The sequence below is a fragment of the Equus quagga genome, chromosome 16, assembly GCF_021613505.1.
Source record: "Equus quagga isolate Etosha38 chromosome 16, UCLA_HA_Equagga_1.0, whole genome shotgun sequence".
In the NCBI taxonomy this organism is placed as follows: Eukaryota; Metazoa; Chordata; class Mammalia; order Perissodactyla; family Equidae; genus Equus; species Equus quagga.
Window position 1 is genome coordinate 4,252,991 of NC_060282.1, and position 16,616 is coordinate 4,269,606.

At 41.9% G+C, this 16,616-nt stretch overlaps 1 protein-coding gene across 5 annotated transcripts in view; it reads left to right on the forward strand.

Annotated features, from left to right (window-relative positions):
- TRAPPC9 (trafficking protein particle complex subunit 9) overlaps positions 1-16,616 on the forward strand; it is a 622,060-nt gene that overhangs the window by 248,625 nt on the left and 356,819 nt on the right. For 3 of the 5 annotated variants that reach the window (XM_046642579.1, XM_046642580.1, XM_046642583.1), the window contains one exon: positions 11,996-12,094. The exons of the other annotated variants lie outside the window; for them this stretch is intronic. In XM_046642579.1, the coding sequence (XP_046498535.1) occupies positions 11,996-12,094 (99 nt within the window). The remainder of the gene's footprint in view (positions 1-11,995; positions 12,095-16,616) is intronic. 5 annotated transcript variants of the gene reach the window in all.

The window sequence follows — 16,616 nt, forward strand, 5'->3', positions numbered from 1 at the left end:
AGTGAGGGCCTGTGATGCCTATAGGTGAGATTTTCCTCTGTCCCACCAGAGGGAAGAGCAGAGGAAGGGTTGAGCCTGCTTGCCTCGGATGAAGTGCACCTGGGTTCCAGCGAACTTGAGGGTTCCTTGGTTATTAGCTGTGAGACCTTGTAGTGAGCCATTAACTCCTCTAAACCTCAACTCCCTAATCTGTAAAATAGGGATAATAATAGCCACATATGACTAAGACCGTGATTTAGGTCCTGGACACATCATATGGCACATGGTGTGTGCTCTGGAATTGATGATGAGTGCTTACAATTTGTGTTTGTAGTAATAGTACTATTTTCTCTCTTGCTCTTGTTTCAAAACTCAGGATGGTCTGGTTCACTGCTATCTCTTCCCCTTCGTTCACTATTAAACGGGGCAGCAGCTTCTAGAACAGAGGCCAGCAGAGTCGCTTGTAGCCTGTTTTCTCTGGCTTGAGAAAGAGGAGCAAAGTTGATGAGGCGATCAGGCAACGTACAACGCTGCAGTTCGTCTGTCTCACCACACAGGGCTGCTGTTTCTCAGGGAAATAGCCGCACTGCTGTTAGTGGGCGCTTGTTTCAGAAATAGTATCGATAATTTGATTTGGTTTTTTTCGTTGTTCTTTTACATCTAATGCTTGATTTTCTTTGGATTTTCAGAGTGAGAGAACTTATTTCCTTCCTTCCTTTAGCTGAATAGTTTCGGTGAGATTTGGCAGAAATTCTGCCATCATCTATGAAATACTGCTTTATTTAAAATGCAGACTCTCGTTTTTCCTCGCCTGATATGCTTTACTCGTGCACATGATTTGGAGGCAGGTGGGAGGCAAACCTTCGCAGGGAAGACACCCCTGATTTCTACAGAATTGGAAAACAGTGAGATAAAGGGTATGGGTTTTGGACGGTAATTCGACAAGTATTTATTGAGGGCCCACTATATGCAAGGCACCATTCTAGGAGTGTGGGGGACCTCAGCGAACAGAGAGATAAAGGTCCCTGCCCTCTCAGAATCTGCCTTCTAGCAGGGGTGATGGTGGATGTAGGAATGAATAGAGTTAGGCATTTTGAATCTAAAGTAACCTAGGTGGGATGGTAGGTAATGAGCCTTATGAGAAAGAAGGGAAAGTAGAGCAGGGAAGGGAGGCTGGCGGGCTTCTGTGTTAAGTAGCGTGAGCGGCGGACTCACTCCCAGCCTGGCTCCCCTGCTTCCGGCTTCTGTCCTCTGGAAGAGGAGCTCTACTGGGGCTGGGGACTCTGTCTTTTCATTGCTGCATCTTCATGCCTAGAACTTCAGTGCCCAGGCGATAGTAGGTGTTCTTTCACTATTTGTTGAATAGTTAAATAAATAAATGACTTTGGGGGAGTCACTTGACCTTCTTGAGGGGTATTTTGTTAAGCTGTAAATCAAATAAGTCCATGCTTACAAGTTTAGGGAAGAGATGTATAAGATGAGCCCAGCGTGGTGCTTGGCTCATAGCAGATGCTCAAGAACATGTTAATTCCATTTTCCTGGGCACAGTGGCCCGCCCATCCCTAGCAGTGGAGCCTGGGGTAGCTGCTGAGCAGGAGCACTGATCAGCTGGCGGGACCAGGATGGGGGAGTGGTATTGAGTTATTGAAGGCAGTTCACTTTAGCAGTAATAACTACCTTAGCATTATTAAAGAAATAGCACATTTATTAAAAATGTGTATGTTTCCTATTGCTCTTGTAGCAGAAGTCATAAACTCAGTGGCGTAAAACAATGCAAATTTATTACTTTCCATTTCTTGAGGTCAGAAGACTCTCTGGGTGAAGATCAGGCCTACCTTCTGAGGCTGCAGGGGAGAGTCTGTCTCCTGGCCTGCTCCAGCTTCTTCAGGCCGCCTGCATTGCTTGGCTGCCGGCCCCTTTCTCCATCCTGAAAGCCTGCTGTGTACCCTCTTCAGCTCTCTCTGACTTTCCTGCCTCCCTTTTTCCCTTATGAGGACCTGTGTAGTGACTTCGGGCCCACCCAGATGCTCCGGGATTGTCTCCCCATCTCAAGATCCATGACTTAATTACATCTGCAGTCCCCTTTGTATGTAGGGGACCGTATTCACAGGTTCTGGGGATTGAGAATGGACATCTTTGGTGGGGGGGGAGGGGTGTCATTGTTTGTCCTACCACAATGTGCAAATCTTTTTTTTTCTTGGTTTTGAGGGAGGAAGATTAGCCATGAGCTAACATCTGCCACCAAACTTCTTCTTTTTGCTGAGGAATACTGGCCCTGAGCTAACATCTGTGCCCATTTTCCTCTTTTTTATATGTGGGACGCCTGCCACAGCATGGCATGATAAGCGGTGCGTAGGTCCACACCCAGGATCCGAACTGGTGAACCCCAGGCTGCTGAAGTGGAACGTGTGAACTTAACCACTGCACCACCGGCCCAGCCCCTGTGCTAATCTTTTGACCTGATAATTCCATATGTAGTTTATCGTAAGGAAAAGAAATAGACTAGTGCACAAAGATGTGTTTTCTAGGTCATTTGTGATAGCATTACTTATAATATCAGACATATTAGAAGCAACAGAAACATCCAATAATAGGGAATTCATTAAATAAATTATGATATATCCATATGATATACAACCATTAAAAATGAAGGTCTAGAAGGACATGCATTAACATGGAAAGATATCCATGACTTAAGTAATAAAAGGCTGTACCAAACAGTATGAATGGTGATTCCATTCTTATAAAATATATACCCTTATATGTATGCATAGAAAAACGTCTAGAAGAATATACACCAAGATGACAAGGGTTACTTCTGTATTTCGAGTTTATAAGTGATTTTTCTTCTTTTTGCTTCTCAATGTTTCCTAACATTTTGACAGTGAAAATGCATTAGTCTTATAAAAGAACCTGCCTTCTTCTTTTTAAAAGAAAAATTACTGGATTTAGTGAAAAAATTTATGGTCTAATGCAGAATTGACATCTGAAAGTTCCACTTGTTGAAAAGAATTGGATTTTTCTTTGAAGTGAATCTTTAGCCCCACATTGGACACAGCCCCTTGCTTAGTGCTTCAGGGTGTCACATGGAAACTTGTTCTGCTCTTGACTCTTTCCAGAGCCGTGCGCTCGTTTTGTCATCCATTGACAGTGGGTGGGTCACTCCCTGCTCCCCTCCTTGTCCGCAGAAGAAAGGGAAGCCTTTTGAATGGAAAAGGAGTGCTTTTCCAATTCCGCTGCAGCGTAATGGTTTCATGCTTATCTTATTCGGACCTGCTTCTATGAGGCTCTCTCCTCGTTACATTGAAATTTTTGTCATTCTCTCTGCTTTTCACGTTTTTCTATTTTTACGTGTTTTCTTGGCCACATCTCCATTCTGGAGATCCTGCGACAGTCTCCACATTGTGTCAGTGGCTCTGCTCTTTTCCCTGTGGTTGTAACTTAAAGATTACTTTCTTCATCCTCCTGAGCCCGAGGCTGTGTCTTCTGCGTCTGCAGAGGGCATGAAGGAGCGGGCCGCTGCTCCCAGCTTCTCAGCAGTTTTGTTTTTATATTGCAAAAGGTTGCTAGGCTCCTGGTGCAGAAGCAGATTGTTTTCGGATTTCTTTCAGGAATCATGTGGCTTTTTTCTTGTATGCTAGAAGAAAGAAAATAAATTTGTAATTAAAAAATAATTTGAAGCTATTTTTGCTTGCAGTGATAATAACAGAAGTTTAACACAGCACTTCGATATCCAGCTTTCACAGGGGCCTTACAGTAGCCCTGGGAGGCAAGCAGTCTCATTATTTTCACTTTTGAGAGGCAGGAACTGAGGCTCTGAGATGTGAACTGAATGCACTGGAGTCCCAGCTAGTGAGCATCCAAGTTGGATTCACTGCCCAGGTCTCCTTGTCCCAGGTCAGCGCTGCCAGATGTCTGTGTGACTGTCGTTTTGCTGAAGAACATGTTAACTCCATTTTCCTGGGCACAGTGGGGCGGGTGGGGGAACGTTCAGTGCCTCGGGGGCTGCCTGTGTATCAGGCCTTTTAGTGGGGATACTCTTCGGATTCCCACAACAGTCCTCTCTGTGTTGAGATTTAGCCTTTCTATTTAATGAGCTGAGGCTCAGAGAGGGAAGGAAATTATTCTCCATCACACAGCTAGTGGGATAGGAGACCTGAGCTGCCTGACTCCAAACCCCAGTGCGTTGCACCTCTCCACGCATTCCTTGTAGGCCATAAGCAAGGGCATTGACTACTGTGGTTAGCAAACAAGGTATGCCCTTGAATGTCAGTTGCAAAGTGGTGGCTCTCAGATACATTATTTTAAAGATTTGTAAGTGTCTCTGAAAAAGTAAGATGATATCTTTTTTGTTGTTGTTGTTAGAACATAGACCCCTTTTCCAGTTAGGCATTGCCAATCAATTTGGCAACTGTTGCAAGAACCAAATTATACAGTCAATTGGTTTAGTTAGCCTGATTTTTGGGGCATTGATTGACAGTCAGGGAGTCGCATGTCAATAGACCCAAGGAAATTTATCTTTTTGGCCATAGGGTTGCTTATTAAAACCAATGGGACTGTCTTTTTAACTTATTAAAGTGATTTCTTAGGATCTCAGTGTTGGAAGCAATCTGAACAGTCATCTGCAAGCTCCCATAGGGTGCTATGTGGGTCTTCTCTATGTCTGTTTCCCTTGTTCCTAGCGTTCATGTAATAGGTGTTCAACAAATATTTACTGAATTAAAAAAAAGAATTTAATTCAGTCTCTACCACATGCAAGGATTCCTTCTATAGCACGTGAGCCATGTCTGTGGGACCTCTGCTTGGTCACGTCCAGTGATGGGAGCTCAGATTCTTCCTCGTATTTCTGTCCACAGCTTCCACTCACTGGTCCTAGTCTCTGCCTCTGGGCCTCACTAAGCCCACATTAGAGACTAACACTGAGTAGAGGCCCCTCCCCCTGCTTCTGTCCTTGAGCTCAACAGTCCTGGTTTGGAAACCCACCTAAGGTCTCCCTGCCCCTGCGTTCACCAGTGAAAACTTTTGCCCTTTAAATTGTAGCACTCAGATGCCAGCTGTCCATTGAGTGAGCTCTTCAATCATGAGATAATTATTGAGCATCTGCTAAGTGCCAGGGATTGAAATGAAAAGCTTCTATCCATGTGGAACTCAGAGTCCAGTAGGGGGAGATATAGCAATAAAGTTTTCTAGTAAGATAGTCTAAGTTCTGTGCTAGAATTCTAGCTAGGAACAGAGGAGCCCACAGGAGTGAAGTGGTCATTTCTACTTGAGAATTTGCAATGAGTAAAGATTTCCTGTAGGTTTATTCACTTAACTTATACTTATTGAGTGCCTTTTCTGTGCCAGCCATGTGCTGGTACAATAGGGGCATAATGACGTGGTGCCTTCTCTCATGGGATTTATAGTCTGTAGACATAGTACTCTGATTCAAATGAGGCTATTATTTGAAACTGAGATAAAAACTGGGAAGAAAAGGAATGTGATTCTTTGAGGCCATAGACTGGCCTAGACAAGGGTATCAGGCAAGATTTTCATGAGGAGGTGCTGAGATCCAAAGGATGAGTAACTGTTAGCTAGGCAAAGGGATGAGAGGGTGGGCTTTCAAAGCAGATGTAACAGAGAGGGCTAGGAGGCTGGAGTGGTGGTCAGGGAAACTTGGACGTGCAGCTTCTGGCCCACATGAAGTTTGGTGTTTATCATCAGGGTGGTGGGAGCCTTTGAGGGTTGCAAGTAGGGGAGGGACACGAGGAGTGAGATGATAAGATCTAGCACCCCAGCTCTGGTGTGGGAGTGGTGTTTGAAGGAAGGCCAGTGTGGAAACGGGTCATTCGGAAGGCTATTATACTAGACCAGGGGAAAAACAATGATGGCTTGGAGTAAGGTGATGGCATAGAGCCAGAGAGAAAAGGGTGGATTTCAGAGATTTTGGGCAACAAAAAAGGATGGCACTTGGTGATGAAGGTATAGAGAGAGGAGATGGAGTTTCTGACTTAGGCATTTGGACTAACAGTAGAATCGTTATTGAGCTAGGAACTGGGAAAGGAAAAGTGTTCTCTTTTACTTGGCAGTGGCAGGGTAGAGACTGTCATGAGTTCAGTCTTAAATTTGGGGAGTGTAGGGTGCCTTTGAAATATCCAAGTAAAGTAGACAGCTGTATAAACAGAGTTAGAGCTCAAAGGTGATGTTTGAGCTGACTCTTGAAAAATGATTGGGTGGTTTCCAGGTGAACAGTAGAGAAGGACATTGGAGGCAGTCCAGCATGGAGGGTGTGACATGCAAAAGTGGGGAGACTTGAAAGAGCTCTGGTGTCAGGGGAGCTGTAAATGGTTTTCAGGGTTTAGAGAGTGGTGTGTGTAGCAAAAGGTATGAATAGAGAGATGTCGGACTGGGCAGGTCGTGGGGAATCTTTTATGCCACATTAAGAAACTCGGACTTTATCCTGTAGGGTATTAGTAGCTATTGAAGGATTTTTAGCAATTATTATAATCAAATTTTCACTTTAGAAAAATCAGTCTGCCAGTAAAGTGAAGGGTCAGTGTGGTCAGTCGTTCATTCATTCATTCACCAGTGCCGTATGTTATATGCTCTATGCTAAACACTGTGTTAAATGCTGGGGAAACAAAGGTCAATACAGAAACAGTGCTTTAATGTGTTGTCTGTCTCTTGTGGAAGAGAGACCCATAAATGTGAAATTATAACACAGTATGGTAATTTTAAGGATATACAGGTTCGCAAGGTATTGACAGCATGGAATAAGGGAGGCTCACCTGGGCTCTGTTTAGAGAGTTTCCGATACAATAAGACAAGATTTAACAGAATTGTAGGGGGAATGCATGGTCATAGAAATTGCATTCCAACCACAGGGACACACCGAGTAAATTCATGGAGGAAAGAAGTAGCAGAGTATGTTTGGAAATCTCAATCAATTTGTTGCCAGAAGGCAAAGAGCAAAGTGAAAAATGAGGATGGAGAAGTGAGGGAGGGGTCTGAGCTTCTGCAATGTCCTGTAACCTAAGGAAAAAGCTGTTATATGATCAGCTTTGCATTCAGAAAGATCACTTTAGCGGGTGTGGGGAGAATGAATTTGCAGGCAAGAGACTATGAGGACCCCTTCATAATAAAAAATCACTCCTCCAAACCCCAAACTCATTAGGAATAGAAGTGAACTTCCTCAAATGGATAAAGGGCATCTGTGAAAAACCCACTGCTAACATCATACTTAATGGTGAAGGGCTGAACACTTTCCCTCTAAGATCGGGAATGAGACAAGGATGTCCACTCTGGCCATTCCTATTCAACATTGTGCATGAAGTTCTAACCAGATAATTGGGCCAGGAAATGAAATAAAAAGCATCCTGTTTAGAAAAGAAGAAGTAAAACTACCTCTACTTGAAGATGACATGATCTCATATAAGTAATTCACTAAAATACTATTAGAACTAATAAACAAGTTCAGCAAGGTTGTGGGGTATAAGATCAATATACAAAACTCAATTGTATTTGTAAACATTTACAAAGAGCAGGAAATTAAGAAAATTGTTTTCATAATACTGTTAAAAATAACAAAATAATTAGGAATAAACTTAACAAAAAAGTATAAGACATATACTGAACACTACAAAACATCATTGAAAGAAGTTAAAGAAGACCTCAGTAATGGAAAGACATCCCATGTTCATGGATTGGAAGACTGAATATTGTTCAGATGGCAATACCACCTAAATTGATCTACAGATTCATTGCAGTCTCTGTCAAAAACCCAGCTGGCTTCTTTGTGGAAATTGATAAGCTGATCCTAAAATTCATGTTTTCCTAGCATGAGTTTCTGGGAGAATGGCTTCACTCAGATGTAACTAACCTAATAAGAACTTCACATGTATGAGACATAATGCCCAAGGCCTTGTTCTAAGCCTTCAACATATATTCAGTGGTGAATCTTTATAAGAAACCTGTAAATCCCCATTAATGGGTGAGGAAATGGGAAGGAACTAGCCCAAGGTCACACAGCTGGAAGCGGGGGAGCCAGGATTCCACTCTGGTTCTTCTGGCCCCACAGTCCATGGTCTTGACCTCCATTGAATACTGCCTCTTTCCCTAATGAGACAGAGAATACAAGAGCAACATGGGACGTTTCAAGTTGGAGGTTTCTGGACATGTAGGTGGAGATGCTCAGCAGGCAACTGGCTTCACATCTGAATCTTGGGGAGAGAGCTAGCCTTATGGTAAAGATCTGAGCATTACTGACATAAAGGCAGCTATTGTCATCGTGACTGGGAGGAGAATGTAGAGTGAGAAAAGTAGTTAGCTGATGACAGACTTGTGGGTCACAGAGAGACTAAAGGTCATGGGTTGAATTGTCCCTTCCCCAAATTCATATTTTGAAGTCCTAACCCCCAGGACCTCAGAATGTGACCTTATTTGGAGACAGAGTTTTTACAGAGATAGTCCAGTGAAAATGAGGCCATTACAATGAGCCCCAATCCAATGGAACTGGTGTCCTTATCAAAAGGGTAGACCAGCACACAGGGAGAGTGCCTTGTGAACATGCAGATGGCAAGCTCCATGCCAAGGAGAGGCCTCAGGTGGAACCAACCCAGACTAATGCAGAGAGGAAGGAAGGATGTTCAGTAGGAGGCATTATTAACAGTGTCAAGTCCATCAGAGGATGGAATCCAGACCTGCCTGCAAGGTCTGACCCAGCGCTGAGTACCTGAGATCACAGCATCCTCTGTGCAGGCCTGCTTTGTTGCTAATGTGACCTGAGGTTATAGCCCCTGCTGAGTCATGCTGTTGGCCCCTATTGAGCAGGAGTGAGAGTATCAGGGACCCCTCCCTCCCTCCATCTTTATCACATCATCTGCTGTCAATCTCAACCTCCTTAAACTGTCCCTGTGCAATTGATTTTTTTTTTTGCAAACTAAATGTGGGAGTTAGGTGAATCCTTGTTAGATGTCATCTTATTGGTTTTGATTCCATGTATCAGCCAGTAGAAGTTGCTTACAATTTCAGCTCTGCAGTCTTTCAGGTTAGCTTTCCCTAGAGACCTGTGGTGTCCACAAAATTGAAATAAACTTGCTTATTTTGTCCTTGTTTAAGTCAATGACAGAAAAAAATGTAGGAGACAGTGCCAAACGGGCAGGATCAAAGGGCAGAGACCCAGCCATACCCCTGGGGTCCTTGTTGAAAGTCTTTCTCCTCTTGGCTCCTGGGTTCCAGGACCGTCTCAGCACCCCTTAACCCACTCGTCTTTGACCCCTTCATAGGTGCCTCCTCTTCCCTGACCCCTGAATGTGGGCATGCCTGGAGTTTGGTTATCAACCAGCTGATGTTTACACCTTTCAGTCTCTATCTTGATGGTCTCCTCTCCTCTCCTAGTTCTAGTTACTGCCTTGGTTATCAATGATTCTTTGGGCTAATTCCTTTGACTCAGCTAGTATCCACTCCAATTAACTCTTGGGTTTCAGTTTCCTCATCTGTAAAATGAGGGTAGTAATAGCAATGTATACATATGAGGTTGTTGTGATGGTTAAATGAGGTAATATAAGTAGAGAATTTGACAGTAGCGCCTGGTACTTGCTAAGTCCTCAACATATGTTCACCATTATTATAGTCACTGTGTGACCACCATCACTGCCACGTACACATATTTCTCACCTGAGAGTCCTGTCCGCTTATCTCCCCATCCCTTTCACTGCATGGCAGGCTGCAAATGTTTAGCTCTAGCTGAGTAGCTCTCTATTTCCCCTTCTCTTCCAGTCTGGAATCCTTTGGAGTTTATATAGTGTTATACATATATGTGTGAGTGTGCGTGTGTGCACGTGCGTGCCTAGTGTGTTATATAGAGTCCTCTTGTGGTTCCTCAGGGCTCATACTTGTGCTTCATATACTGGGTCAAGTTGAGCAAACACTTGGATGCGATGAGCAGGCAATTGATAAATATTTGCCAGGCCCCTTGGAAGAAGATGATTTGTATACATTTTAATCAACACAGCAATCTTTCATGGTAGATATTTTAGCCCCATGTCACAAATGAGGAATTTGAAGGCCAGTTACTAATGCAAGAGAATAATATTGTTTTTCTTACTTGAGAGCTGAGGAACCTGCAGTTGCTTTTGAATTTCCTGGTTCGTTTGGGATTGGCTTGATGTCTGGGGCCATGCCAACCGTGCTGGCGGGACCCGTTAGTTGTTTGCAGGGAGAACAGAGCAATGGGAAGGAGATCAGAGGCTGACAGCACCATTGCTCTCAGGAGTGTAATAATAATAGTTCCTGCCACCTGGAAAACGTTTTCATGTATATTATCTTATTTAGCTCCACCAGGCAAACTGGTTTAGCCCATCAAAGTACAGACTGAAAACGTAAAAGACTTACCTGTGCACTTTTTCTGTTTTAGATGCAGTGAACTTAACAAGAAAACCACTCCCAAATGGGTTAGCTCCTTTCGGAAACGTCATCAATAGAACATGGCAGTAAATAGTGTCTATAAGTTAACAATTTGCAATCCCAGTAAAGTATGAACAGATTGCAACAGTAAATAGAAAAATTGAGCACAAAATGAGACCAGCTCTGTTCATGTTGTTCCTTATATCATTCATCTTATGCTCAGAACTGTGAATGTACCAGTTCCAAAAATCTTTTTATGCCTTCTGTTGCAAGGTGAATATAAGTATTGTTGGATATGAGTCTCTAAATGAATTGCCTGAAGTTTTCTCTGAATTGCAGCAAGATAGCTGGAAGGTGTACACCTCAAAGGAGAGGCTTTCTGGAGGAACCTGATGGGGTCAGGGTCAGTGTGGACGTGAGGCTCTCAAGGAGACGTGTTGGGACGATGGCATGCCAGGCATGCTGCCTGAGGGATTCTCACTGTCCTGAACTTGGGTGTGGACAACGTATGGCATGTGGTACCTTAACATGACTCTGGGCAGAAAGAATGAGATGATAAATGGACAGTCCTCAAGTTTCTTCTCAGGTAGTGAATCCATTCAGTACCTTGGGTATGTTTTTTATCTCTGACAACAGACAACTTGGCATAGAAAAGAGTTCAGCATAATAAAGCTGAGTCCAGAATCCAGATGTGAAAGTCAAGTGAAAATGAGGTTAATTCCTGTGAATGGTGAATGGAAAATAATTCTGAAAGCCCAGAATCCCGACTGAGGGACTCATTTTTATTAAAGTGGTCTAGGTGTATATGCATACTAAATGTTCAGGCACACCTGGCCCTGTCAAGAGGTCTGGGTGTTTTCCCTCCTCGCCACACTCATCCACCTTGTTCTGTTGCTGTGGGCATTGCTTGTCCGTAGGACGTTGTGTGTATGAACGATATTGAGGGTGAGCCCCCTGAGGGTAGGGCTTCAGCTGTTCATTAACCTACTCCAGGGACCTGGGCCAGCACCTGACACACCATAAGATCTCAATGAATATTTCCTGATTAAGTGAATGGATACGTGGTTGTCTTCCCTCTCTATTGAAAGTGCCACATGAGAGTTTGTGCTTACCTCCTCCAGCCCCAGAACCTCTTGGTGCCTGGCACGAGGTGTGCGTGTCGGGGCCTGTGGCCTGGCACTGACTCCATACGCTTTTCCTGGCTGATGGTACGTCACTTTGCCTATTTCAGCTTCAGTTTCCTCTTATGTAAATTAACTCTCTGGGCTTATTTTGAGAATCAAGTGAAATAATGCATATAAAATGCTTTTAAATCCGTGAAGTGTTGTTGGTGATTGAGCCGTGTGTGTGTGTCTATCATCAGTCATTGTAATTATGCTCATTTAGGCCAGAGTGATGTTCACGCCTAAGATAAAAATAACTCTGATAATGTTCGTAAGTTCTGATTTATTCTTTGATTTCCCATCTTCCTGCCATGAAGTTATCAAGCTATAAATAAATATTATGACTCTTTTATGACAAAGGAATTGAAGTAGCTTCTTTTCTGACACAGCCAACCTATCTTTACAGTGTTAGCCAATGCAACTCACCATCTCCTCTAGTTCTTGATTGTGCCTTTCTGTCTCATGCCTAGAATAAGGCATCACTGAGACATGGAGACGTTTCTGAGATGGGGACTCCTGCATGTGTGCTAAGAGCATCTGCTCAGCCTCCACTGAGGAAGACGCTTCATGTAAGTGTGCACTGAGTAAGAGGCGCGAGCGTTGAGCTTGGCAGCTGAGAGGGATTCAGATGTGGAAAGATGTTCTTGCCCCAGGAAGCACTTATGCTTTACTGGATTTTCTGCTTAAGTTCATACTAAAGTAGGTATTTAGCTGTTTAATATTGCAGGGTAGAGTAAAATATGGAATGAAAAATGAGAGAAGAGGTGATAATATAAAAAGCTTCATATACTTTCTTGCATTTGGTTACTAAAATCACACTGCAAAATGAGGGCTCTTAGCTCCATTTTTTCTATAAAAAGTTGAGGCTTGTAGATATTAAGTAACTTGCCCAAAGTTATAGAGTTTATAAATGACAGGGCAAGTGGTTTCAGAGCCTGGTGTGTGGGAAACTATAAGGAGCTCATTATTACTCATTATAAAGTATAAGAGGCATAGAAATACGCAGGCCATATCATCAACGTAGAAGTTTTAAAAGCTCAGATTAATTATAAAATGTCATACTGTTCTTTTTTAAAAAACAGTTTTGAGTAGAGGTGTTTGCTTTTTTGATGGAGATACTTACAGTGTCTTGAATGTAAGCTGAGTTGAAATGTGAGTATATGTAGACAATCATGTGCATACCTCTCCCCTCCCCTGCCCACACATGCACACATGGTACCCGCTGACACACATTCCTATAGGTTGAGTGTAGGATTTAGTTCTTGACCAAACCCCAGTTGGAACCTGCTCTGATATCAGTGGGCAGACTGGTGTCTGCTGTGGCACCTGGCATGCATGCCTCAGTGGCCCGCACAGTTGCCTCCTGCATATACAGCATTGTGTAATGTATTGCCAAAGGAGGCAGAGAAGGTACTTAGAAACTCCAGCACAGAGAAGAATTGAGTAGCTGGTGGAGAACTTACTAAGTATATCTTCATAAATTGCTTAAATATATAACATTTCTGAGTGCTTTCTTCTTGAAAAAAGTTGGTTTTAAGAATTCAACCAGTGTATTGGATATTCAGCAACTTGTTAGCTGGATTGAATCAGCTCTATTATATGTTAGGTATTCTACTAGGAACTTTAATATGCGTTGTCTTACTTAAGGCAGTAAGTACTGAACTTAGATGAGGGAGAGACGGTGAGGATGGAGTTACAGAAAGGGAATTGGCATGGAATTCCATCAAGGTGGCCCAGTAAGGTCCTGCTTTGACTCGTCCTTGCTGGCATAGGGCTTAGGCAATAACAGAAAAATTTAAAAGGAGAAAACCAAAATACCTCCGTGAGTTAAAAAATAAGATAAACATTTTGTGAAATAGAAATAAAATACGAAGCAGTTAGCTGGGTTCTGGGTCCAAAAGGGTCATTTGTGGTTAGGATTTTAGCACAATGCAAAAATCCTAAATAAAACATTAGCAAATCAAATTCTGCCTGGTATAAAAGGAACAATATGTCATGACCAAGTAGGCTTTATCTTAGAAATGCAACAATGGTTCTATGTTCGAAAGTTTCTCAATGTTACATATCATACTAGCAAATTAATTGAGGGAAAATATGATAATTTAAATAGTTACAGAAAATTTCAATATATATTCATAATAACAATTCTTAGTAAACTAAGACTTCAAGGGAGTAATATCAGCTTAATAAAGGGTGTCTGAAAAATCTATAGGAAACATCATACTTAATAGTGAAACTTTAGACTCATTACTTTTTAAGTCAGGAGCAAGACAGGGATGTCTGCTATCACTGCTTCCACTCAAAATTATCCCAGTTCTAGCTAATGCAATAAGAAAAGATGTAAGAATTAGAATGGAAGAAACAAAACTGTCCTTATTTGTGGATGAGAGGATTGTCTATGTGGAAAATTCAAGAGAACCGATGGACAAACTGTTAGAATTGGTGAGAAAGTTCAACAAATTTTCTTGGTTTGAAATAAAAAGTTATAGCATATCTCTATACCAATGAAAGCTAATTAGAAAATACAATTTAAAATATTCCTGTTCACAGTAGCCAGCAATACTCTAAGATACCTTGAAGGAAATCTAACAATGTACACAAGACCTTTATGAAGAGTATTACAAAGCATAAGAGAAGACCTGATGAAATAGCAAACTATATACCATATTCGTGGATGGGAAGACTCAGTATTGTGAAGGTGTCAACTTACTCCCTGATTAATCTATGAATTACATGTAATTCCTAGCAAAATCCCAACAGGAGTTTTTAAATCAACCTAGCAAACTAATCTTAGCATTCATATGGAAGAAGAAGGCCCAAGAATAGCCAAAATAAACGGAAGAATGGGACGAAGTGGAGAAATCCTGCTCTAGGAGATATTAAGGCTTATCAAGCAAGAGCAATTAAAACAGTCTGATCAATGTACAGGGACAGATAGGCAAATGGAAGAGAACAGAAAGCCCCAAATCAGATCCATTGGTATAGGGAAGTTTGACATGCCCTATTTCATAAATTCTAAGAAGCACTCTTGTTTTCTCTCTGAAGTATGAATTCATTTTACAATATATGATGTTTTAAAATTGTTGTCAGCCAGATGGCAGACCTAACACAGGTTTATAGAAGTCTTCTGATACGAATTTTAGAATCAATGGAATATGGAATGACGGAGGGGGGCATTATAAATAGCGGGAGAAAGTAAGAACCTTTTCATAAATAATACTGGACCATTTGACTATTCCTGTAGAAAAAAATTGGAATACTGTAAGAAAGATCAGTATCAGGTAGGATCAATGCTCAAGTATGAAAAAGCAATATGTTCACAATTTTAGAAGATAACATAGGACACAATGTCAACGACCTTAGGGGAGGGAGGGGTTTCTTAGGATTGGCATATAAAGCACCAACTATAAAGAAAAAGGCTGCCCAGTTTGATTACATTAAACTTTTACAAAATTCTGCAAAGGAGACTGTGAACACAATTTAAAGTTAAGTCACATGAATATTATTATATTATGCATCTTTAGGTATATATGATATATCCTCATGAAAAAATTAAAAAGACAGAAGGAGAGAGAATCCACAGAAAGGGAGATATGACCAACACACATCCCCAGAAGGGACTGGTATCTAGAGTGTACGAGGGGTTCTCATGATACATGACACACGAATCAGTAAGTAAGAGAGATGGTGGTGGAGCTGAGTGGGCCTTTCCCAGAAGATGAAGCCTGAGCTGGCACGGGTCACACTGCCGGCGCCCCCTGCCTCGGCCATGTGAGTGCTCCTGTCTGCTCACTTTGCTTGAGCCCTGCCTGTGCCCCAGCCCGTGATTAAATGTCTTTATAATGCTCCTGTAAATGTGAACCAGGGAGATGCATATTAACGTGCTCTGATGTACAGCTCCCTCATCCTCCCTGCTTTTACCCTGCTTTGTTGTTCTCCATGGCACTTAGTAGCCCCTGACGTTACCTTCATTATCTCTTTGATTTTTGTTCATTGCCTGCACCTCCAGAAGGGCAGTGATTTTGTCTGTTGTGTTGTCAGTGTGCTTCCACAATGCTTGGCACAAAACAGGTCATGTATTTGTTGGGTACGTGACTGGATGGATGGATGAGACAGGTACAGTTTCACATTTGTAAAATCTGTACCCATCAGACTGGGAAAATTAAAAAAAAAATGTCTGTAATACCAGAAATGGCAAGAATATGGCAAAAGAGGAATTCTTATAAATATAATGTTGGCCAAAGTATAAATTTGTACAACCATTTGGCACTCTTAGGAAAGTTGAGGCTGTGTGTGTTTTTGACCCATTATCCCTCCTTCTTGGACGATCCATCAGAGGACCTCTTGAACAAGGGGCCAGGTCCAGGCTGTTCCCGCAGTGCTGTTTGAATAGTGAAAAATTAGAAGCAGCTGAATGTCTGTTAATAGAGGCCTCAAATAACAAGTGGCAAATTCATATATTGAAGTACCATACAGTAGTTAAAGTGAGTGAACTAAATCTACATTTATCAGTGTGGTTAAATCTTGAAATGATCATATGTTGAGTGAAGACAGTAAGTTTCAGAATAAAGTGATTAGTAAGATTACATTTCCATCATGTTTAAAAACATGCAGAACAATAATATATCTAGATACGTAAGTATATAAAATATATGTGAATGACAGACATCAGCTTCAGGAGGGTGGTTACCTCTGAGGAGGAAGATAGGTGCATTTAGGGGCTTTACCTATAAGGAAATACAGCAAAATGTTAAGATTTGTTAAAGCCCCCTGGATTTGGGTCCGTGGATGGTGATTACCCTATACTATTTAAGTTTTACATATCCTATACATCAAAAAAAAGTTGAAAAAAGAGGTATCTGGATTCAAATTCTGGTCCTTACTGTGCAACCCTGGCTCATTTCTTAATCTCTCTGAACATTAGTTTCTTCATCAGTAAAATAATTACTCCTTTGCAAGATTGTTGTGATCATTAAAGTTAGTGCCTGTGAAGTGCTGTGCATGTAGTTGTGAATTCAATAAAAGCAACTGAATTAACTAGATTAAAATAGTAACACAGATACTTGAAATATAGGAGGTGGCAAGGTGCCA